This window comes from Sarcophilus harrisii, chromosome 6, assembly GCF_902635505.1.
Source record: "Sarcophilus harrisii chromosome 6, mSarHar1.11, whole genome shotgun sequence".
In the NCBI taxonomy this organism is placed as follows: domain Eukaryota; kingdom Metazoa; phylum Chordata; class Mammalia; order Dasyuromorphia; family Dasyuridae; genus Sarcophilus; species Sarcophilus harrisii.
The window spans coordinates 75,025,417-75,051,781 of NC_045431.1; the positions used below are offsets into that span (position 1 = coordinate 75,025,417).

At 37.0% G+C, this 26,365-nt stretch overlaps 1 protein-coding gene across 5 annotated transcripts in view; it reads left to right on the forward strand.

Moving 5' to 3' along the window:
* Positions 1-26,365, forward strand: part of DCLK2 (doublecortin like kinase 2) — a 201,068-nt gene that overhangs the window by 153,339 nt on the left and 21,364 nt on the right. For all 5 annotated transcript variants that reach the window (XR_004230353.1, XR_004230354.1, XM_031943311.1 and 2 more), the window contains 5 exons: positions 7,732-7,789; positions 14,251-14,370; positions 15,069-15,215; positions 23,801-23,934; positions 25,903-25,980. Coding sequence is in view for 3 of the 5 variants with exons in the window: in XM_031943311.1 (XP_031799171.1) it covers positions 7,732-7,789; positions 14,251-14,370; positions 15,069-15,215; positions 23,801-23,934; positions 25,903-25,980 (537 nt within the window). In the remaining 2 variants the exon portion in view is untranslated. The remainder of the gene's footprint in view (positions 1-7,731; positions 7,790-14,250; positions 14,371-15,068; positions 15,216-23,800; positions 23,935-25,902; positions 25,981-26,365) is intronic.

A 26,365-nucleotide genomic window follows, 5' to 3' on the forward strand; every position in this document is an offset into this window, starting at 1 on the left:
GACTCCATCTTGTGACTTAGTTCTGAAGCTATCTCAATTGCCTTCCTGTTCAGTTTTGGATCTTGTCCAATTTCTGTCTTGTGAGAAAACTTTATTCAGTTGTGGAAACTGTGAGAAAACTTTAATGTATTGTTTGAACCAGCATGGTTGGGAAGCTGAATCGCCTCTACCTGCTGCTTAGAGACTCTGAATTAGACACCTAAATCATGCTGACCAGAAACACAATCAAATCTGAAGTCTGATGCAGGGAGTTTTCTCACAATTATACATTTCAAACAACCTGTATGTCTTATCTGAAAATGCTGATCAATAAGTTCTTGTTTCTATGTTCCTTCATTTGAATGCAGACCTCTGGGGGGAGTAAGGCACCTTTTTTTTTTTAATGTGATTTAAAAAAAAAAATTATTAAAGCTTTTAATTTACAAAACATATTGCATGGGTAATTTTTCAACATTGACTCTTGCAAAACTTTCTGTTCCAAATTTTCCCCTCCTTCCCCTCATCTCCTCCCCTAGATGGTAAGTAGTAGGAAACCTCTTTTATTTTTTTCTGATGTTGGGGAATTGTACTTGTCTATTCTCCCCATCCCAGCTTGGAATGTCTCTAGTCTTTCCTTCAAATAGAAATGAGATTAGTTAATTTTGTATCCTGGTTAATTTTTGTTTGTTTGTTTTGTTTTGTTTTGCTGAGGCAATTGTTAGTATTAAGTATCTGAGATCAGGTTTGAACTCAAGTCCTCCTGATTTCAGGGCTGGTGCTCTATCCACTGTGCCATCTAGTTGCCCTTAATTGTTTTCTTTTAATTATTTGGTCTTACTTGGTTCGTTGTTTTTAATACATAAAAATCTGTCTCTTTCTGAATTTTGGGTCCAGGGCCAAGCTAAGGATGTTTGCTCCTGATTTGTTAGGCAATTGGCAGGCAATGCTTAATAAATTGATATGCTTGGAAATTCAAACCTTTGTTTCCTCAGTTTTTTCATCTTTCACCCACCACACATGATCTTGTATTAGGATCTCAGAAATCAGGAGTCATAGTTTTAAATGGTGATGAGACGAGCATTTTTGTGGGCTTTAGGACCCTTGGGCCTACAAAAAGTGTCTTTAGCTGGCCCTCATCCTGCACCATACCTAAGTTGATGACTCTAGACAGCCACAATGATCACAGGAATTTTCATTTCCTGTTGGGGCTTTTGGAGGAGTCTGAATCAATACTAGTGGTGGATTTTATTGTGGTAAATTAAAACCAACTGGAGGTGGGGGTGGGGTATGGTAATAGTACTGCAGCAGAGTCAATTTTCCCAAACCTCTCTTATTTCTAGGTAATCCAGAGATTTAGCAGTAATGAAACTCAAGTAAGGAAGGGTTTCTTAAAAACTTGAGGAGATTGCAAAGGTGTCAGAAGTCAGATGCTTCCTGGGAGCTGATTTTTCTCCCCCAGCTTTTTGAGAAATAATAAGGTAACTATAGGGTTCCAAGCCCTGCTAGAAGTTTTCAGCCCTCCCAGTTCAAGAAAGATCAGGGCAACTTAGCTTTAGATATGAAAGGGTCCTTAGAGATCACCTTGACTTATAGATAAGGAAACTATGACCCTGGGGTTATTTGCCTAAAATCGCCCAACTAGTATGAGGCAAAAGTTAAGATTTGAGCTTGTATATGAATTCTGTATACAAACTCGGCTCTCTTCACATCCTGACTCTATATTCCTTTGGATCTTTTCATACCTGTAAGCTGATTGAGAGGAGAGGGGAAAAACCACCAGACATTAAAGTTTGAAATCTCTCACTCGTTTCCCCCTTAACCTCTGTGTTATGGAGTGTGTTGACTTCAGAGAGAATCTTACAGGTCTTGTGAGGAAACCCATTAAAATACTTAACTCTTGTTTTTTTTTTTTCTACAGTTGTATAAAAACACACTGTTGAAATGTACAAAGAGAAAAGAAAACATCCCTTTAAAATGAAGACTTAAGATCTTTTAAATTTTAATTTTAGTTAGTCTCTAGTTATCTATATACACAGCCTGCCAGCTGCTAACCACATTTGTTTGAAACTTACTTTAATTCTTGTACATGATTCAGCAAACATTGTGGATTGCTGCTGCCTGAGGGCATCTCCTTACCCAGCTGCAGGGGTTGGTCATATTTCACTCTTCAGCACCTAAGTCATTTTTTTTTAAACAAAGGGCACCCAAGGGGCAGATGCCAGCAGTTTGTGTGGAAGTGCTTTCATATGTTCTAGTGAAGTTGTTCCAGGCTTAATTAGCCATATTCTTCCATTAATTTTTAAAGGGCTACATCACAGCTATAGCCTCTCTACTGCTGGTCCCTGGCACAGGCAGCTCAGTGTGACTGACAGCGACTGTACTTGGCGGATGCCTTTTTGCGGGAGGGTCATGCCCTGTGCCAGCTGTGCCAGATCACACACATGAATTTCTTCAAAAACCTTGATGCTTTGTAGCCACTTTTATCCATGGCACGGCTAATGCAGTTAGCTATTAGTGACAAATTAAGCACGCAGGATATAATTTCTATATATTCATCAACAATCAGAGGCAGTGTTTGGTTTACGTTCCTCATGAGCTGTTTAAATAAAAGTTCTCCCTCTGAGTGAGACCATGTAGATGTGTAACTATGACAACCTGGCAAAAGCAGCTGCAGTTTTAAAGCTAATGTAATTCTAAGTGCACTGCAGTGCTCTTTAATGAATGGTTCTCCTGCAGTTAGACATTCTTTGTGTGTTGCAAATTCAGTGCTTCATTAGTTTCGTGTTCATCTGTATGGGTTCTCTTTTCACTGGTATACCTGAGTCAGTCAATAAACATTTATTAAGCTCCTACTATGTACCAGATATATAATAAATGCCAGGGATACAAAGAAAAGAAAAAGACATTTCCTATTCTAAAGGAACTTGAATTTCTTCTCACTTTAATAAGATGTTTTTCATAAACCAAGTGAAGTCCTCCCTATCCCCCAGTCATCATTAACTTCCCAATATTTTAGAAATGAACCTCTATGCACTTATTAGGAAGACTCAGTTTCCGTAGTCTGCTAGCAGGTCTGTATTCAAAAACCTATCTTAGCTAAGACCTGCCAGAGTTTACACTATACTTAGATAGCTTTCAAAAATCCACTGTATTACCTTCATGCCAAAAGGAGATAGGAATTCTTGTAAAGATTGTTGTAACTAATTTCTTTTTTAAAGTAAATTATCATTGAGATCTTTTGTTTTTAACACCACCTAAATTTCTCCTGATATCCTTTCCCTTTTTCCATAGAGGTAGCCCATACACCAAAGAAATTTTTTTTAAAAGAAAACAGGGGGAGCAAAACTGTTTGATACATTTTTTAAAATCTGAAAATACGTATAATCTTCCATCCTAGTGACATCTTACTTCTGAAAAAGAATGAAGAAAGGGATGTCTTATGTGATTGTTTTTTTAAAAATCATTTTATTGTTTATTTTTTGTTGGGATTTTTTTTTTTTTTTTTTGGAGAAACAGTTGGGGTTAAGTGACTTGCTCAAGGTAATATAGCTAGTAAGTATTAAGTGTCTGAGGCCAGAGTTGAACTTGGATCTTCATGACTCCTGCATCACTGCACCAGCTAGCTGCCTCTATTTTATTTTTATTTTTTTTTACCATACAGTACATGATTCCATACATCATCTGGAGGTGGATAGCATCTTCCTTCATAGATCCTTTGTACTTATTTTGAATATTCATATAATCAGAATAGTTTAGTCATTCACAGTTACTCTTTGGACATTTTTGCTGTTCCTCTTTATAATGTTCTTTTGGTTTTGCTTATTTCATTCTTCATTATTTCATGCACGTTTTCCCATGTTTTCCTAAAATCAACCTGCTCATCAATTTTTTTTACAGCACAATAGTATCCTATCATAATTATATACTATAGCTTATTTAGCCATTTTTCAGTTATTAGTTATCCCTTCAATTTCCAGTTATTTGCCACCACAAAAAGAACTGTTTTAAATATTTTAGAACATACAGAATCTTTTTTACCCATCCTGATCTTCTTGGAAAACACAACCAATACTGGTATTGTTGGGTCAAAGGATATACACACTTTTATAACTCTTTAGACATAATTCCAGATTGCTTTCCAAAATGGTTGGACCAGTTCACAACTCTACCAACAGTGTAATAGGGTCCCAATTTTCTCACCTCTCCTCCAACATTTGTAATTTCCCCCTTCTATCATTTTAGCCTATTTGATAGGTGTGAGATTATATCTCCAAGTTGTTTGATTTACATTTCTCTAACTAATAATGATTTAGAGTATTTTTATATTACTATATTCAAGTTTGATTTCTTTTGAAAACAATTTCCTTTGACCATTTATCATTTGGGGAATAATATATTCTTATAAATTGGATGAAGTTCTCTATTTATTTGAGAAACTTAAAATTCCCCCATCAAATTTTTCTGCTTTCCCTCCCAATCTTGTATACATTAGGCTTTTTTGTACAAAATATTTTAATTTAATGTAAACAAAATTATGCATTTCATATCGCACAATGATTTCTATCTCTTGTTTATTCATAAATCTTTCTCATATCCATAAATAGGATAGGCAATATGATCCACGTCCTTATAATTTACTTATGATATCTCCCTTTATATCTAGGTTATGTATTCATTTTGACTTTTTCTTGATAAATGGTGTAAAGTATTGGTCTAATTTCTGTCAGACTGTTTTTCAGTTTTTCCAACAATTTTTATCAGTGAATTCTTATCCCAAAAGCTTAAATCTTTGCATTTATCGGATACAGTGTTACTATAATATTTTATTACTGTGTATGGTATATCTATTCCTCTATAATTACTTTCCTTTAATCTCTTTTTCATCTCATTGCTGAAGCTAGCATTTCTAATACAATATTGAATAGTAATGATGATAGTGGGCAACCTTGTTTTACTCCCGATTTTACTAGGAATGGTTTCAGTTTATCCCCATTACATATGATGCTTATTGATGGTTTTAAATACATGCTGCTATTTTAAGGAAAAGTTCATTTATTCCTATACTCTCTAGTGTTTTTAATAGAAATGGGTGTTGGATTTTATCAAATGCTATAATTACTTTCTAAACAACTTTAATGGCTTTTTATTAATTGAATCATCATTCCACCCATCATTAGTGCTTTATCCAAACTTTTTTATTTGACCTTGAACTTCCCATAATTTTTCTTTCCTCATCTTTTCAGCAGAAAACTTTGCTTTAGATGTCAGTGGGGGAAAAAAAATCAAGGCTAATTGTTGAGAGTTCCCTCTTATCCTTTTCTCCTCATTTCACAAGATTCATGTGTCTTCTGCTGCCACTACCTTTTCCTTCACTAGTTTCACCTGGACAATTGACTTTTCGTCTTGCCAAGGCTTATCCTTTTACATACACAAGTGATCCCATTTCATCCTGTCTTCTCCAGAAGATTGAATATTCTATTATCCCTGTTTTTTCATAAATCTTCAATCTTTTTCTTTTTTTTTTTTTAAAAGGACTTCTTCTTGATACTTTGTTTTTTTAATAAATTCTCAGGGTACTACCTTCACTAGATTTTCTTCCTACCAGTCTGAATCTTCCTTGCTTCCTTTGATTTCTTCATCCACATCCTGCTAACTAACCAATAGGTAATCCCTAAGGCTCTGCCCGGGGCTTTCATCTTGTTTGTTAGGTTACCTCATCAATGCTCCACCCCCCCCCCCCCCCCCCCCCCCACTGTGAATTCAATTAACATCTTTAGGCTAATGATTTCCAGATCAACTTTTCTAGTCCTTTCACTGGTGACTCAGATTTCCAACTCAGACTGGATGTCCCTTAGACATCTGGAACTCAGCATCTCCAAAACCAAATTATTATCCCTCCTAACAAACACTCCTTTACCGTCCTGTCAATCATTCAGGCTCTCAACCTATGTTGAGAGTTCCTGGACTCCTCATTCTCACCTTCTTCAAATCCACTCTGTTGATAAATCCTGTTAATCCTCCCTGTGAAGTGTCTCTTCTTACAGCTTTCCGCCTTACCTCTGCCACTGCTCCAACCTGAGCCTAGCCCTCAGTACTTCACATTTGCACTATTACCCATAACCTGCTGGTTGGTCACTGCAGTCCATCATTCACTTGGCTGCCAAAAGGTTCTCCCTAAGGGCAGGTCTGACCATGCTACCCTTTTCCCCCACCTCCTTCAATAAACTCCAATGGTTCTCTGGGATCAATCTGCTGGTATTCAAGACCCCTTCCAATTTTTCTATTCTTACACTTTACTACTCACCTACCCCTAATGCACAAACTGTTATATAGTGATAATGGCCTTCTAGGCATTTACATAAAGCACTCCATCTCTCAACCAGGGATTGGCACCCATGTCTGGAATTCTCACCTTCCTCATCTCCTTAAAGTTTCTTTAAAGTCTCAGCTAAAATCCCATTTTCTGCAAGAAACCTTTCCTAATTCCTCTCAATGCTAGTATATCTCCTTTAAGAATATCTCCAATTTATCCAATCTCTATCTTGTTTGTACAGTTATTTATTTTTTGTACAGTTATGTTGCCTCCCCACTGGATTTATTAGAACAGTGACTGTTTCTGATCTTTCTCTGTAACCTCTGTTCATGCTGGGACTGATGATATATGGGTGTTCAATAAATACTTTTTGATTGATTGCTAAGAACCATTATGATCCTGGTAGTGGGTCTGATATGATGATGTCAAAAAATGATACATATTTTCTATTTGTTTAACTTGACTTACTGTGAAGATTATACATCAAACTTAACTGGATCCATGTATTCTTCAGTTTGGAACCCACTTCTCATGGTGCATATTAGAACTTCTTCAGTCCTACTCATCTCTTTTCACCCATATGTTTCTCTAAATCATGAATGCAACCTCCCAACTGTGCTAGAGGCTTTTCTCTAGTTTTTTTTTTAAATATTCCATGGGTTCAAGTGTAGGTCTTTTTGTTTCCCAAGGTGATCAGGGAAAAAGGAAAAGATGTTATTATGTTATAAAATATTCACAGAGATCAAAAGACTGGAAATTAAAGCTATATCCATCAATTAGGGGATGGTTGAATAAGTTGGGGTATGTAGTTGTGATAGAATAGTGTTGTGTTCTTAAGAAATTATGAGCTCCATTATCTTGGAAAAGCATGGAGACTTGGATGAAGTAAAGAAGATTGAAATGAGCAGAACCCAGAGAATGCAGTAATATTGATGGAAGAATAACTGTGAATGACTAAGTTATTTTGAGTAACAAAGTATTCAAATCAATTATAAAGGATCTATGAAGAAAGATGCTCTCCACCTCCAGGGAAAGAAATGATATTGGATAAATGGAAATATACATATTATGGTCATACATATATATGTTAAAGGATGGCCTTCTTTAGTGGGATTGGGAAGGGAGAGAGACAGTTTAGAACTTAATAAAATGTTACCAAAAAAATAAAATGTTAAAAAATGTAGTGCCTGGACTGTTATCCCCATTCTTCTTATATAACCTTTTCTAAGGAATATATATATTTTTAAACTTCTATGCTGATTTTCATAAGAATTATCTACTGTATCGAGACACAGAATCCTAGAGAGGATGCCAAATCTTTTTTTTTTTTTAATACAAGGTGATCAAGTAATACTGGGATGAGATTTTATGGTTTGGTAAATTATAATTGTTTTCTCATTTGTTCAGTAAATAATAATTGTTTTCTCATTTTCCCATAGGTCTACTGGAAAGGAGTTTGCCCTAAAAATTATTGATAAAACCAAGTGCTGTGGAAAGGTAATGTATGCATAATTGACTATGAAAGAAACTTATAAGGCTAAAGATCTTTTAAATGTGCTCTCTTCTTTTAAATGTTACTGAGGTATAATTTTCAATTAAGTGTTCCCATATGTTTTGGTAGAATATTGAAAATCTGAACAGAATAGAGGCATGAAATAAGCCCTCATATAGTACCTACTGCATGTCGGGCACTGTGCTAAGCTCATTTGCCTCACAACAATCCTGCCAAGTGGGTGCTGCTGTGCTGCTGTTATCCCCATTTTACTAATGAATGAGGAGACTGAGATAAGCAGAGATTAAGTACTTTGCTCAAGATCCCACTACCAATGAGTACCCTAGCCTGGTTTTAACTCGGGTCTTCCTGATTCAAAGCCCAGTGTTCTACCTCCTGGGCCACATTCAGTGTAAAGATATGGAAATAAGAGATGAAGAATCACATATGAAGAACACCAAGTGGAATGGCATGGCAGGACTCCAAAAAAATACATGTAAGAGAGTAGTGAAGATTGTAAAAAAAAAAAATAGAAATGGACTAGGTTTCGAAGAGCTTTGAATGCCAGAGGAGATTTATTGTTATTTGTTGTTTTTTGTTTTTTACTAGTTGTAATAGGGAACCACTAAACCTTATTGAGTATATGAGGGGGAAGTCTGTTCTTTAAGAAGCTACTTTAGCAGTTGTGTGGGAATGTATTGGAGTGAGGGGGAGATATGAGAAAGGGAGGTCAGTCAGAAGGCTCTTGTAGTAGGCTGAGTGACCATGAGGCCCTTGACTAGAGTGGTGTTAGTGTGAATGAAAAGAAGTAAATGTATAGAAGTTGGAGTCTGGAGGTAGGAAGATCAAGATGTGGCAATAGATTCAATATGTTGTGGGAGTGAGAGTGAGGAGTGGAGATTAAACAAAGATTAAAAACCTGAGTGGCCAGGAGGATGATTGTGTGATTTGACAGTAATGGGGGAGAAGGGATAGATACAAGAAAAACAATGGGCATTTAACACTTGGGGGAAACATGCTGACTGATATGGCAGATACCAGGAAATTGATGTTGGGTTCTCTCAAGTGAGAAATCAAATAGTAGTGCTTATGTTGTTATTCCCTACTCACATCCCCCCTCCTTGAGCCTCTACATGTAAAATATTGAGATTCCTTGGGAAAGAGAAAACAATTTTTTTTAAGGCTCTTATTGTTAGGTTATTTTAGTTGCGTCCAATTCTTTGTGACGCCATTGGAATTTTCTTGGCAAAGATAATCCATTTCCTTTTCCAGCTCATTTTCCAGAAAAGGAAACTGAGGTAAACAAAGTTAAGTGACTTGCCCAGTCACACACTTAGGAAGTGTCTGAAGCTGGATTTGAACTCAGGAAAATGAATCTTCCAGACCTGACACTATCCACTGTGTCATTTAGTTGTCTAAACTCTTAATAAGGCCTCAATACAGCTTTACATAAACCTCTTGTATATATATTCTGTAGCATACAGTATCAGTTTGCTTACTTCCCAGACTGAGGAAGAGTAACACTTTCAATAAAAGGTTCTAAAAATCAGTAACATATACATATAATAAGAGATAAACTACAAAGATAAGACAGGAAAGCATTACATGCAGTTTTGTTTGACAGGCAAAGAGGGATACGAGATAGGAAATCATAACAATTTTTTCATGCAGTAAGGAGGGCCGTGTTGAGATTAGATAACATGACTGAAAGGGGGATTCAGTCAGAACAAGGGAATGATGTCTTCCAGTTCAAGAGTATGAATGAGAAGGCACCTGTTGGGATTGAACATTGGCACAATGGATGAGTAGGAGAAGGAAAGGGACAAGGAGGCGTTGGAAGGAGTTGGTATATAGTTGTTTGGTATCAATTAGGGTCAACACTGAAGAAAAGAAAGAGAAGGGAAAGAAATAGAGTACAAATAAAGAGAATCCATTTATCTTTTGAAAGGGAAATTTTGCAAAGTTGAATTAAAATCTTTCCTTTCTTTTTTAAAAGTTAAACATTTGCAGAGTAAAGGTTATTAAATATGTAACTGAGTAAAATTTTAGCAACCATAGGCATGTTTTTGCAGCTGTAAGCCTTTTACTTGTAAACCTTGAGATCAGTACCTTCACCTGGGTGATTAAAATGTAGAGGTCACTTTGAAAAGTTGGCTCTTTTTCTTTGATGCCTTAATGTTGTGTATTTAAAAAAAAAAAAAAAAACAACAAGACCTTAAACCGTCTTTCCTCTGATTTTTCTCCTTTTTGCTGCACAAAAGCCAAAACATCCAAAAATCTTAATTTGCTTGGTTTTCCAAAATTAGTAATTATAGGATATGTGAAACTGCTTTTACTAATCACTGTTGCCTCTGAACTGAGCTATTAGAAATGACAGTGGCCTCTTTTCCATTGTGTTTACGATTTTTACAGGAGGAATTTACTAGCAAGCATTCTTTTTTTTTCTCAATAATATTTTATTTTTCCAAATACTTGTAAAGATAATTTTCAACATTCATTTTTGACTTTAACACTTTTAAGATTTTATGTTTCACATTTTTCTCCTTTTCCCTTTTCTTCCCCCCTCTCCAATGCAGCAAGCAATCTGATATAGATTAAATATGTGCAAACCTTTAAAACATATTTCCATATTTGCCTTATGCAAGAAAAATCAGACCAAAAGGGAAAAAATCGTGAGAAAGAAAAAGCAAGCAAACATTTAAAAAGGTGAAAATACTTTAGCAAGCGTTTTTTACATCGTTTCTTTTTAATATATTCTGAAGAGGGAGCCTAGATTCATTGAGCAGCAAGGGTTAACCATTCAGTGAGTCAGAGCAAGAATAGATTCATTGTTCCTTGGCAACATGAAGCTGTATGTTATTCTAAGGCAGGAACCACTCCCGTGTACCTCAGGCTTTATACACACACACAGATACACACACAAACATATTTCATTGTCAAAAATGATCTTGTTTTTACTATCATCCCTCTCTGCTTTCATGGAACAAAACAAAGCTTTGAAATGTATTCACGTCTAAATTGTTTGGTTACATTATTGTGTACCAACCATACACCGTGTATATTGATAGATGTCTGAGTAATGTAAATTTGGAATGGTAGAAAACTAATATGATATTTCAGTGGCATTTAGAAGTTTGCAAATGATGACGTACTTTTGCCAAAAATGAGTTTCTTTTGTGGAAAATGTGATTTGGAAAAGATATCATATTGTTAGAAATGTAGCTGTACATTGCTGTATGTGAAGTTGGAAGATAACATTGATAAGGATGTTTGCATATTGTTGATTTCAGAGTTCTGTTTTCGGATAAGGTAGATAAAAATAAGAGACCCTGAAATACAGTTGTAAGAGTTGTAAGGAACTAATTCTTTAGAAGCATTTTTAGGGAAAAATTAAACAATGAGGTAGAAAATAACCCTTCTATTCCCAAGAATATTGACCATGCAGCATGTGGTGAGATGCATTAATGTCAATACAATGTTTCTGGAATAAATAGCACCTCATCTTTGAAGTATTACATTTCTGGTGACCCTGTGAGAAGCCCTACTGTATATTTCAGAACATTTTCCATTGTTCCTTTATTGGAACAAACAAAAGAAAGGTAATAACTTAAGGCAGAAGCAATCCCCCTACTATGTTATATGATAGAATATCAGAGTTGGAAAAAGATCTCATAGATCATGTAGTCCAACCTGTAAATGATAAGAAATCCCCTTGACAACTTTCCCAAGAAGGTAGACATGCAGTCTTTGTCTAATGGTCTCCAGTGAAGGAGAAACATCTCTCCTAGAGAGCCTATTCCACTTTTGGATATCTTATCCTAATTTTCATTAGTGCTTCTTCCATTTCCTTCATCTAGGCTCCAGCTTCTTAAACTGTGGGTCACAACCCCATATAGGATCTCGGAACTGAATGTGAGCATCGTGAAATTATGATTTATTATCAGTAAATATATCAGTATATCCCGAGCCATTAAAAAATTTATAGGGGAGAAGGGTTTTTAAGTCGAAAACACTTAAGAAGCCCTGATTTATGTCACAGTAAATGAGGATTTATATTTTGAATATGAACAATGAAGAAATTTGCCTATGGGTCAATATAATTTTGGAGGAAACCTGGAAGCACTGCAGGGCAGGTTTATCTTTAAATGATAATTCTCCATCACAATATGGTTTTCTTGGTTGGGATGGGTAATACCTTCATCATCTTAGTTATTTGTTTCATAGAGATCAGATTAATTTATCTTAAATCTGTCATACTATCAAAATTGCATTCAGCTCTTCATTTCTCAAGATAGTCGGGAAACAGTTCAAAAGAAGTGGGCTAAAGAGAGTGCATATTTTCAAACTAGGTTCTTAAGTATATAGGAATGGTAGTTTGTGCCAAGCTTTCCTCCCCTTCATCTCTTGTGAAAAAGACAAGCTGACTGTACAACTGCTTCCTTATGGGAATGTGCAAGAAATTTTGCAGCTGCTTCTAAGTGTTGTATTACCTAGAATTGCTAAACCTAATTTAGAAAGAGTAAAAATACCTATCTTTCCAGAAACCTTTAAAAGTAGTTTTTAGGGTTATAGGGATCACTAAGATGTTAGCTTCATCAGTTGTGTGAGAATTGTCTTTGGTTACTGAAAATTGGTAGGGGAGGAGGAAACTAAGGAATCTCCCATGACAGACATTAGAAGTAAAATAGACTCTTCTGACTTGGAGAGATTGGCATGGTTTTACTGGAAAACCAGTGGGTTGGATGGCTTTCCCAGCCCAACAATAGTATTATTTTTACTTAGAATATTTCAAGTAGTCAAATATGTTTAACTTTGCAGTTGTCATTTTGTTTTTAAGAAATTCAGCTGAATTTCATTCACATAATTCTTCACAAGCCATGTTCTCAGTGACATGCTGGTAAATGTTTAACAACCAACCCTCTGGAAAAAATAATGTACATTATTAACATTTTCTTCATCATTTAAATCTAGAAAAAATTCAGAAAACAATAGATCAAGCCATGATTTATAGCATTTGGAGATTTCAGATATAAATGCTCACATTGCAAATTTGCCCTCTTGAATTGATTCTAGCACACCTGTGTGTTTTTATCATTTCATCAATAGAAATTCTCTGCAACAATGGAGATCTCAACAATGTTCATGTAATTTATAGTCTTAACACTGAGAAGAGAGAATTAACAAGGCTTATGCAGCTATTAAGTGACAGAAGAAGACTCCACAAGCCTTGGTTCTATTCACTGTTTCTTATTTCTTTAATTATTTGTGTATTCATGTTTCAGGACAATTCATTTGATTAAAGATAACCAACATGCATATATTACTTCATGATATGCAATGTATGTGTTTGTGTATATATATATAGTGTCATTGTACATAATGTGTATATGTACATGCATATATACATTTGTACATATTTATATATGTGCATGTGTTTATATCAATGTAAATTATATGTATAGATATACAGATATATAAATTGTGAAGAAGTTGTTATAATATTATTTTTCTATAGTGGTGATATCACATGGATCACATCAACCCTCTAAATAAATAGTGCGTTGTTTTTTTTTTTTTAAGAGTCAAAATAGAATTAAAATTAAGGTAATAGTCTTTATGGTATATATGTTTCCATATAGAAACATGTGTCCATAAAGACATATAATATCATAAAGAAATGACAGTAAATAGGCAATTTCCAATTACTGCCCATATAGAAAGGACATTAATTGGAAATTGCCTATTTACTGTCATTTCGTATAACCCTTAGCTTCCTTGAAGCACTTCTCAGTGCTTTCTCCTTTTTCAAATTTAAATGGTTATACTTCTCTATGTGTAGAGTCCATCCCCCCCCAGTAGAATATAATCTCTTTGAGCACAGCTGCTATTTTTTGTTCTTGTATTCCCAGCTCATCCCTTGCTCATAATTGTACCTTGCATATCATATATAATGCTAATAAATTCCTTTTGAAATGGATTGGTTTAAATGCAAAAACAAACCAAAGATGTCATTCTCCTTGTTAAGATAAAGAGTCCATCACAAACCACAAATCCTTATGATTCTTAGAACTGTTCTCCAACCAACTAAGCTAAAATTCAGTATCCACAAAGTAAGGCTGTTTATAATGTCTGTTGTTTGGACTTTGTATTAGAAATACAAAGGACAAAATTAGATAACATTTATCAATATTTTGTAAACTTTAAAGCATTTATAAATATTGGATTTTATTACATACAGGAGAGACTGCTACTTTAAAATTTTTTTCAATATTGTTTTATTTTTCCAAATATATGTAAAGATAGTTTCCATCATTCATTTTTGGATTGTTTTGTGCTCCAAAATTTTCTCCCTTCCTTCGTTACTTCCCCCTCCCTAAGACAGCAAATATGCTCAGTTCTTTTAAACGTATTTCCATATTTGAAACTGCTACCTTCTAAATCAGTTTCATTAATTCTTATTGCATAGGAACACCTGATTGAGAATGAAGTGTCAATACTGCGCAGAGTTAAACATCCAAATATAATCATGTTGATTGAGGAAATGGATACTGCTACTGAGCTTTTTCTGGTGATGGAATTAGTTAAGGTAAGAAGCCTTAGAAATTTTCTCTTTTTTTCAGTGCTGACTTCAACATCAAGTAAAGGTTTTTTTTGTTTGTTTGTTTGTTTTGTTTTTGTTATTTTATTAAAGCCCATTCAGAAAAGCACTTTACTGGCATGTAAATATTGTTTTCGTTAGTTATAGATTTAGCCATGTCATTCATCAGCTCAAAACCCATCTATGGCTCCCTATTTCCTACAGGAGTTTTAAAAATAAAGACTTCTACAAACTGAAGCCTTCTAACCTACCTCGTCTAATTTAATATTATATTCTATTTTTCTGCAAAACTAGATTATTAACTACTCTCCCATCTTGAAAGCTATCTTTCGCATCTTTTTTTTTAATCTCTAGGCATTGCCTAGAAAATATTTATATCCCCTTAAAATCTTCTTCCTTCAAGGCTCTAGTCACAGCCTTTCTTGTATTATGCTTGTCTTAGAATGTTAACTCTTGGAAGAACTATACCTTAAATTTTATATTAAATTTAAATTATATATCCCCAATACCTAGTTGGATGTGATGAACATGGTAGTTAATAAATATTTGTTGGATTGAATGCCCATGTTAATTCTGATTTTCCATGTAAATTTTGATAGAATATTTCACTCCTATAAAATAGACTGATAGCTGTGTATTATTCATACAAGTAATTCCATGTGGATATTTTGTGATATCTGCTTTAGGGTGGTGATCTCTTTGATGCAATTACTTCCTCAACCAAGTATACAGAGAGAGATGGGAGTGCGATGGTGTACAATCTGGCCAGTGCCTTGAAATATCTTCATGGTCTCAATATCGTGCATAGAGACATCAAGCCCGAGAACCTTTTGGTAAGTCAGCATTTTGTGCTTATGTTTTTCCTCTAAAATGATTAGGACTACTATGTTAAAGGAGAAAACTACCCGTCTCTGCTAGTCATGGCATAGGGAGAACATATAGAGTGAGCATCAATAGACTTGAAATAAAATCAGTTTCCCTAAGATATTGTTTGAATAGATTATTCGATATTTGCCAGGAATTGGAACCTGTGCTCATTTACATTTTGATCATGAGATCAGAGTTGGATGAAAGCTGGAAAAGACCTTCAAAGTTATCAAATTTGAGCTCTTTATATAAGAGGACCCTAAGTTTGCTCAAGTTCTTATAGGTAGGAGTGTCAGGACCAGGATTTAAAATGAGAGTCTGCCCCGAGCTGCCCCCAGTGTATGGTTGTCTTTTCTTTTCAAAGCGGTCCAATGCTATCTTGTGTGCTATCTTGACTGACTTGTGAATCAGATTGAAGTGAGACAGAGCTGCACAAGGTTGTCAGCCTCCTTCAGGATGACTGGTGATGACCCAGGATGCCTGAATAAGCTCTCCTTGCATAGTATTGTGGGTTTGAGCATCTATTCCAACTACCTTATTTTACAGATGAGGAAACTGAAGCCTTGAAAAGTGGAGCGGGTTGTCCAAGGTCATACAACTTATTAATGGCAGAACTAGAAATATAACCTAGCTCTGCATACCAGCTCAGTGCTGTGTCCCAACTTTTTATGAAGGAATTTAAAGACAAGACATTCTCAGTGGCCCTTTAGTAGATTAAAGTATCACTTTTACCTCCCCCCAACTCAGTAATATCATTTGATGGCTTCTTATTGTCTTCATTTTAAATGATGTGAGTTTTTCTTTCCTTCCTGTCCTTTCCCCAGAAGGAATTATATTTCATTACTATGTCTTCCCATTAGGGAAATAAATATCTCCTGCCCTGTAATGTGATATGTATCATAGACTCTGTTTTATGAACTCTAAGATAGAACTGAAGACAGAATTGTGATCCCTATCTCCCTGGCAGAGGTGGGATACTATCTTCACAATTCAAAACAGGTGTCCTTGTAGCATTTATCAGGACGTGACCGTTTCTGGCGTAGATTTCTATATCGGTTACCACAAGACAGTTATCCTGCAAGAGAAGCAGAGAAATTATACAAAAATTATTATGTGTATTTTAATTAACAAACATCTCCCTACATGAAATCATCAGACTGGTATTCTCTCTCCTTCATATCTTCAGCCTGTGTCTAGTTGAATTCATTTCCACAAAACATTTAATGAGCAGTTACTGTGTGTAAGAAAGGCATCGTACTAAGCATTAAGAGTCCAAAGACAAAATAATATTGCGCCTGTTTTCAAATAACAAATATTTTGCTGGAGGATATAACATATATACACAGATAAGTTAATATATAGTATATAAGAATTGATTTTTAGAAGGCGGTATTAATTATTTCACTGATACAGATTGAAAAAGAAGAGATATATTTTCAGGGCTCCAAAAGAGAGTCATCGGTCTAACATTGATGTGTTTTAATTGTAACATTGGCTCAGACATGTTTGGATTATGGCAATAGTGGAGGAAATGGCGAATTTCCCATATATCAGTGAATCCCTTTGTCCTTGTGCTCTGATGCATGCATGTCAGTTTCTCCCTTACAGTTTCTTATTATGACAGTGTCTGTCTTGTTCATCCAGCATTTTCTTCCTCATAGACATGTATGGATTTTTAACCATGTTAAAAAACATTAAAATCACAGGGTTGACATTTTTCCACATGAAATATCATTTGCTTAAACTGTTCCACATGTTTGCCTTTGGTGTGAAACACAGGCCAACAAATTAATGCTACCTGAAAGGATAGGAATGAACATATAATAAAAGGTATCATCTGTGATGGGCTAATAATAATAGCTTGCTATTTATATGGCACATAAAGGTTTACAAACTGTTTTACATACATTATTTCATGTAATAATCACAGGTGTCAGGATGCCCTAGAATTAGGTTGATAAGACAATTTAGGATTTCCAGAAGAGACTTAGGTGTCAATAATGTCCTTTTAGCAAAGAAAGCTTAAATACATCATGTTGCAGATGCAAGATTACTCCCTGTCATTGGAACCAGACTCAGGTGGGAAAGGGTCTCGCAATATTGAGAATAAATGCAAATAGTGACTGTAAGTTTCTTCCTGTTTCTAAAAAGTAATTCCTTTCTTTGCGACCAGATCATTCAGCCATCTGATTTGCATCCTTTCCCCCAGTAGCCCAGCTGTAATTTATCCACTCTGCCTGGAAAGATAGATGGGCAGTCATGCCAGGGAGCACGGGGCTTGCCATTAATGTCGTGAGTTACAGTACAGCAGTGCCCTGTTGGAGTTTACTGGGGCAGACCAGTGATAAATTCAGCCTTTCTGAAAGATCCTGGGATTGAGGAGGGAAGAAGGCTCCACGCATTTGTAGGACCATCTAAATCATGCTGCAGGACTGCACTAGGACAATAAAGCCATGCTTCTTGTGTGTGTAGAAGCTGGTAGTTAAATATCCTTTTTTGAATCACACGGATACAGTGAGCAGAAAGAACTGTCTAACATCTGCAATTCATAATGTAGCAGGGGAGGGGGGTGGGCTCTTGACACTGAGGCTCAGACCCACAACTAGCAATTTTGGCACTTGGGGCAATTTAGTTTGGGTAGGGACTTCAGTCAATATGGAGAAGCCCCTCTTGTTTACATGGAACGTGACTACTGTAGAGTAGGAAACCTAAAATCTGGTGCTTTTTATAAAACTAATTATTGCTAACTAAGTACTAAACTCAGTCGTGCTGTAGGGTGTAAGGAATTCAGATGTTGGAAGGGCTTGCTAAACCTTGATGCTCTGGTATAAAGCCCCTGCTTCTACTTCTTAGGTTTTCCACAAAGTTAGTGTTCCATAGACTAATAGGACAAAACCTGAGGGCTTTGTTTACTTCTGCTCAATGACAAACTGAGATAACTGTAGTGATGTTATTTAAATGACCAGTAGTAAATAGTAATTTAATATGTGGGGTTTGCTTTTTTTGGAGGGAGGGGAAGTCATCATACTTTTCATCCAGTTCAGGAATTGATTAATTTTAGAATTAGTCTAGTCCCTTTGTATTCAGATGAGCAAACTGAGAGAAGTCAGGTGACTTTGCTAAATTTATCTAGATAATAAAGTAGCAATTGTATTTGAACCTCCACTTCTGACTCTTTTGCCTCCTAAGAATATTTCAAAAATATTTTTTTATTGGGGCAGCTAAGTGGTGCAGTGGGTAGAGCCTCAGCCCTGAAGTCAGGAGGACCTGAGTTCAAATGTGACCTCAGACACTTAACACTTCCTAGCTATGTGACCCTGGGCAAGTCACTTCACCCCAATTGTCTCAGAAAAAAAATAGAAATAATTTTTTAAAAATTTCTGACTAATATTTAATATTTGCTATGTGTGTTAGTTGTATACCAGTGGTGTTAGATAGGGGGTAATATGTTTTTTTACACATCTGCCTCATAGGACATTGTCCATTCAGCTCTGAGCCAGCGATGCCATTTAGCTGGTGTATCTGATTCTGTATTCTACAGGTAGAAGGGTTGGTGAGGGGAGAGATCTCTAAGCAAAGCCCTAAAGCTGGCCTCAGGCATGTCTAAGTTGAAATTTCTCAAGCAAACATTGCCTTTCTGAAAATGTGTGTAATAAGTATTTGTTTTAGCCTCATGAGTCAGCCAGTTGGCAAATGATACTAATAACGTACTCAGTGATGCAAATTACTCAGGGGAAATTTGTTCCTAAACTGTGGGTTATGATAAATACACTATAAATTACAGTTGTAATTCTACATGTAATATTTTCTCTTTAATATTTACATTAAACATTATGAATGAAAATCCATCCTTTGGAAGTTTGTAGGATGAATGCAAATCTGGTTCCTATTACTTTATGTAAAATATTGATTGCCTTTAAATATGATCCTGTTCAATTTAGGGCAGATTGAGGATATTGAGTACTATTGAAGAAAAAAAAAACCTTTCATTACTTTTTGATCATTTTAAGGCATAAAAATGTGGTTTCTTTGTGGATAGGTAAATGATAGGCACATGTCTAACACAGAAAGAGAAAAAGGACAAAAACATCATTGCAACTTAATTTATGATTATTACATTAATAATCCAAGAAAGTCTTGTGATTGTGAAGTGAGATAGAGGACATGATAGGTAAAATAATTTTAATACAAAATCTTTGAGAAATAGACTATGGAAGAGAAAAACTGAACTACCTGGTGAAGATGATTAAGGGAGATATAAATTCCCATTGTGTTAGCAGTCACGATACTCAAATTCTAGCCGTAGAGTCAAGAAGATGAGTTCAAATCCAGCCTGACACTCAGTAGCTTTGTAGTCCTAAGCAGTTCACTTAATTTCCATCTGCCTTGCTTTTGTATGTGTGTGTGAGAGAGAGAGCACATATGTATGTGTATGTATACCTACCCTTCACAGACGTAGGATGCTGGGCCTTGGAGTATGTGTATGTGTGTATATATATATATATATATATATATATATATATATATATACACACACACACACAAACAGTAATTGAATACAAGGTGATTTAGAGCACCGACGCTGACTGTTGGATGAATCAAGAAAGACTTCATGTAGAAGATACAAGCTGAATCTTAAAGGAAGAGTCAATCAGCTAAGTATAAAGTGTAGAGAGTGCAGGTCTAGAGTCAAAAAATTTCATTTTCTGGAGTTCAAATCCAGCTTCAGACATTTACTAGCTGTGTGACTAGGCAAGCGCCGACGCTGACTGTTGGATGAATCAAGAAAGACTTCATGTAGAAGATACAAGCTGAATCTTAAAGGAAGAGTCAATCAGCTAAGTATGAAGTGTAGAGAGTGCAGGTCTAGAGTCAAAAAATTTCATTTTCTGGAGTTCAAATCCAGCTTCAGACATTTACTAGCTGTGTGACTAGGCAAGTCACTGAACCTTGTCTGTCTCAGTTTCCTCATCTATAAAATGAGCTGGAAAATGGCAAATCACTTTAATATTTCTGCCAAGAAAATCCCAAATGAGGACATGAGGAGTTGAACATGACTGAAAAATGACTGAACAACAACAGCTCTGTCAGGAACCCCAAATGGAGTTGTGAAGAGTTGGACTTGACCAAACAAAGAGAGGGTCCATTTTAGGTCAGTATAAGGGCACAAAGATGGCATGTGGTCTGTCATGAAAGTAAAACAGAGAGAAAACTAAACTGGTTGGGTTGCAGAATGTGATAAAGGAAGCAGAGTCTCCAGGACCACTTCTCTCTCCACAACTGCTGTCTTCATCAAAGGTGTTGTGTGTGTGCTTGTGTGTTTTTTAAATCTTGTGACTTCTTTTAAAAAGGAATAATGCATGTGTTCTTTTTATTAGCCATAAAAATTCAAGTTTACTTGTTCCTTGAGCCTAATTCCATTGCTGAGGGCAGGTTTATAAGTACAAGTAAGAAATTTGTGACCATTCTCTCTAGGGTCTGACTGCTCCCTTTCCCACTTCTCCTTCTTCTAGCAAATATTCCTTTTATCCCCCTTGAATGATAGGATTTCTCAATGATGATGATGATGATAATGAATGATAATGACCCACTGTACTTATCTCATTTGATCCTCTTAACAATCCTATGAGGTAGTTGGGGAAAGGGGAAAAGAGATTTTTTTTATAGCTCTAGGATTAAATATTTTATAAATATCTTCTCATTTGATTCTGACAACTATTATTCCCAATTGAGGAAATTGAGGCAAAAAAAAAAAGTTAATTGACTTGCTCATAGTCGCACAACTTTCTGACTCCAGCCCCAGTACACTATCCACCGTACAGGTCTATCCCATTTTATAGCTGCAGGAACTAATACTCAGGCTTTTTTCCAAGTTACTTAACTGGTAAGTAGCTGAGGTGTGGGATTCAAATCCAGTGGCCCCCAGCTGGCAGCGGCACCTCGAGGATGCCTGATAAGAAGGAGCCAGCATGGGGGGTTGGAAATAGGTTGAGGCTTCTGTGCTGATCAGCCATGGGGATTGGGCCTCCTGACTTGCTGCCCTCCCCCTTCCTAAAAAAATAAAGTAAAATAGACTGGGTAGCCTCGATCCTATTCCAGCTTTGTCTATGATCCTTTGATGTTGTCTCTTCCTTGAATTAGAAACAACTTTAAAAGTACTAGGAGAATTCCCTTTAAAAGTTTATTTTGTTTTATTTTTGGTGGCAATTGAGATTAAGTGCTAGCTCAGGGTCACATAGGTAGTAAGTATCCAAGGCTAGATTTAAACTGGATCTTCTTGACTTTAAATCTGGGTGCTCTATCTGCTGTACCATCTAACTGCTCCATAGTAATAATAGCTTCTATTAGAAGGTAAAAAATAAAGATATGATTTCCCCCCATCCAAATATGTGATCTACTTGAAAATCACATTCAGATTTAAGAAGCTGTGTCATAGATTCTCTACTTTAAATATTTTTGTACACCCCTCTCCCTTCCCCAGCAGATTGTAAGGTGCTTGTGGTCAGAAATCTGCTATTCTTTTCAAGTCAGTTAATGTTAATTAAGCATCTATTGTGGGAAGGTTTGCTGAGTCCTTCTAAGGACTATTTATTTATCATTGATGTCCACCTGATTTACCCAGCTCTCACCTAGGGCATCAAGAAACTGTAGGATATAGAGGTTACATCTAGATCATTGTCTTGGCAAGTGGATTAAAGTAGGTGGAGGTTCCCCCAGCCGGCTTTGTGCCAATGGACGAATTAGAGAAGTGTCTGCAGTAAAGTGTGTGAAGACTCCCCTGAGAGAATGGGTGAATGAGAGCAGTCTGTTCCTACAGCCACAAAGGGGGTCAAAGTAGGTGCTGGGGAGCACTTAGAGTTCGGTCAGACAGTGAAGACGTTAAGGTCGTCCACTGTATCCCAGGCCATCCCCATCATCTTGACTTTGGTCCTTCCACTGGACTTTGATGACCCTGGAAGAGAGAGTGAGGCTGATGACTTTGCACCATTCTACCTCACTGAAATCCAATTCGTGAGCAAGTCAAGACATCACCTGTGAAAGGAACAACCATCACAACATTGCCAGGATCTGGATGTACAAAGGGGACAGGTGCTACCCTTCACAGATGTAGGATGCTGGGCCTTGGAGTTGGAAGATAATCTAATCTAACCTCCCATTTTATAAATGAGGAATTGGAAATTAGGAAGAGAAGCAATGTGCCTAAGGTGACACACTAAGAAGCAGGAAAACCCATGCCTTCTGATACCAGCTCCTTTTCTGGTGTGCCCCACTGTCCCTCACTCTAATTGGAGAAAATATGGCATGTCTTATTCTTCTCCATTTACCTCATACTGGGGAAGGAGCTTCATGATGTTCAGTGCGTTTGTCAAATGAGTGGTGGGAATGTATATGACTTATTAGGGGGATATATAGCTCAGCCTTGAACCTGTATTGGTTAAATTTTGATAAAAATGAATTGTTTTATTATATTTTATTAATTATGATTAATTACTACTAATAAAACTCTGAGGCACTTTTCTTTTATCATTTCCCTTCTTTTGCCAATTCCCTAACCTTTTCTCCCACAGCATCTGTACATTTTCGGGAGTCCCAAGCAGGGACCTGGGCTTGGGTCAAAAATCAGATGCCGTCCCCTTACTATCATATTCTTACACTGAGCCTCTTTGAAATGGACCTGTTCTTTGTCTTGTCTTTAGGGCCAAACTTTCTGTCTTTCCCTGGATGTTAGTCATCTAATCTGATATTTTATTTGCTAAGGGAAGCATAACTGTTTTGAGGAGCACTAATTGGACTCATTTTTCTACCTCCCTCTACCTACCTTTTTACCAAATCTTTGAGAATTCAAATGGAATATGAAGGACAGAAGCTTGGCAGGTTATTAGGGAAGCAGTTTCTGGGAGATTCATGGCACTCCATTAGGCAGATATTAATACCATACATTTATGTAGTTTAACAGTTACAAAGTACTTTGTGTCATTTGGTCCTCCCTTTAACTAGAAGATAATGGGTAAAATAGGATTCTTATTTCACAGATGAGGTAAATGAGAGACCTAAGGTGGTAGGGCCAATTTGCCAAATAAGCTCTGCCTCCTGTTGGGGCTTCTTTTTGGGGAGAGTATTAGTAAGATGGCTCAACAAACTTAGAAAAACCATCTTCCCCTCCCTCCCCCCAAGACATTATAGTAAAGAATACTAGATTTAAAATCTGAAAACCTGAGATTGAAACCCAGTTTTGCCATTGACTCTTTAGCTCTCTGGGCTTTTATCTTCAGAGATAAACTGGGGGGATGGCAGTTTGACTTGACCCTGGGGGTGTCTCCTTTAGCTCTAAATACTATTATAATCATTCATTATCTTAAAGACAAAACTGAAAAATATGAAAATAGTAGTACTTGTCTCTCCAGAAAAAGAAATTTAGGCAAATTTCTCTCTCCTGATTAGTTTATATAAAGAAAACCATGCATTTTCTCCCCACTTCTCTCTCCCTCCTTTCCCTGAACAGTTAGGAAGAGACCATCTTCTCCTAATTATGGATTTCTCTTGCCCACAGGTGTGTGAATATCCAGATGGAACCAAATCTTTGAAACTGGGCGACTTTGGGCTGGCCACAGTGGTTGAAGGGCCTTTATATACTGTCTGCGGCACACCTACTTATGTGGCTCCAGAGATCATTGCTGAGACTGGGTAAGAATCCTTTGGGTTGGGGTCCTTGTTGGAGCCTTGCATGAAAGGATGCTAACTCTTGCATGCTACCTTGCTGTCATGGAAGCCTCTCCTTCACCCCAGGGAGTTTATGGAAGAAGGCCCCCTTCCACGTGGACCCTCTTTGGATCCTGGAGTTCTGGTTGTGATTGTATTTCAGACCTTGTGTGGTAGTGAGCAATTTCTTCCTTTTTCCCCCTATTCCTTTTCATCTCTTCACCTTTAAAATGAAGGTATTATAATGCATACATTAAAATAAGCATCTAGTTTTGGGTTTGGAAGGACCAGATTATCAAAAAAAGAACAAGTAAAAAGAAATAAATGTTACTTCTTTGTGTGTAATTTTAAGATGAAAATATATATAATGGGTACAGTAATATAAATAAAAACATGAGTTAAAGGCAGTTTCAGTAAGGTTAACAGCAGTGAACAGTTTTTTGTTGAGAGAAAAAAAAAAGGGTTTAGCACAATTCTTCCTCTCAGGAGACAGGATGTACGGGGGGAGGAGGAGGCCAGAGTCTAGATGAAGAATAGAGCTTACCCAGCCAGACTTGCCTGCCTTGTCATCTCATTCTGCTTAACTTTGTTCTTTTTATTGACAGAAAAAAGTGTTCAGTGTAGGGGGAGGTGTGAGTATATTAGGGCAGGATTGTGATTTTTTTTTTTAAGCAAAGGTACCAGTAAGAACAATAACAACAAAATGAATCTCTTTGGGGAACAGATTTCACCTTAAGAGAGGTTCAAGTTTCTACCAACTGGAAAAGTTTTGAGTGTCAGCCCATCGTTGCCCTTGTCTGTCATCAGAGGAAAAGAGGCTAAGTTTGGAGAACCTCGTCAGCAGATGCTTGACCTCCCAGTGGTTGATGTTCTGTTTTTGTTTTTGTCTAAGGAGCTCCTGAAAGATGGTTAACTAAGGCTTAAAAGCCTTGTGGTTTTTATCACGGGAGAAGGAGCTACTCCAGTGAAACTGCAGCCTTTTGACACTCAGGTTACATGTATGTCATTACATGTAATGTAGATGTATGTGTATAAAATTGTATACATGGGAGGAGAGAGACAGGTGGATAGCCACGGTTCTCTGGGAGTGGGAGGTGGTCAGCATCCTGGGCAAGGGGAAAACATTAAATGACAGAAAACAGGAATGTTCTACAATCACCCCTTGCCCTTTTCTCACATAGGACAAGAAGGGAGAAAAGAGATGGTGGCCAAACAAGGGGGCTGAAGGAAGGTTTGCCGCCTCAGCTCATCCGTGTGATTGCTCAGTCACCTGTAGCGGGGTCTGGGTAGGCTGCAGGACATCCTCTGTCATTCTTCTTCACTCTAAAAGGCTCCTCCAGCCCCCATACAAGCACATCCTATTCTTCCTTATCAAAAGTGAATGAAAGCAGGACCTCCTTTGACATCGGTGCTGTCCAGTTCAACAAGCATTTATTAAGCACTGATGAGACCCACGTTTGGGCTTTGGAGAGCCACAGATAAAAGGGGGCTATGGTTTCTGCCTTCAGAAAGCATATACTCTATTCATGCCTGAGCTTTGTGTTGCAAAGGACCATTTTTTTCTTGGATTCTCCTGTGAATCATTAGGGGTTTTAAAGCTTTAGTCTGAAGGTCCAAGGCCATTCCCTTTCAGTAGCACAGTTCTCTACACAAAAACAAAGCTTCAGGGAATGTGCAGCTGTGTTTCTGCAAGAGGGAGGGGAAATACAGGCTCATGACCTTGGCTATCATGGACCTCTCAGGTATCACTTGGCTTTGTAGACTTGGGCTTCAAGAAAGTGCAGTGGTCTCCTCTGAGGGGCCAGTGTGGAACGCGTTTCGTGAAATGAGTTGATTTGCACATGGGGGCGGGGGGGGGGGGTGGGTTCTCTCAACACCAGAACCAGTGCTAGAATGCTAAGCTCCAAGTCTGACTTAATTCCACTTCCCCCTTCCCCCACTTGTGTTTTCTAGCTATGGCCTGAAGGTGGACATCTGGGCAGCGGGTGTGATCACATACATCCTCCTCTGCGGATTCCCGCCATTCCGCAGGTCAGTCTCTGGAGCCAAGGCTGGTGACCAAGATGCCAGGAGAGGGAGAGAGGCAAACATCAAGCAGCTCGTTTTTCCTCTTCACTCAGCCTCTCAAAGTCTGAAGTAGACTGCTGGCTTCTTCCAGGGCGATGTTTTTTTTTTTTAAATCTTCCTTCAATTTTACCAAAGAAATCCTTTTTTTTTTTTCCTTTCGATTTTCAGTTTTGTTGTTTGGTTGTTTTTCAATCCTAACTCTTCATGACCCCATTCGAGGTTTTCTTGGCAAAAATCCTGGGGCGGCTTTGCCTTTTCCTTCTCCACCTTATTTGATAGATGAGGAACCTGAGGCAGACTGAGAGAAGTGACTTGCTTAGGGTTGCACAGCTAGTATGTGTCTGAAGTT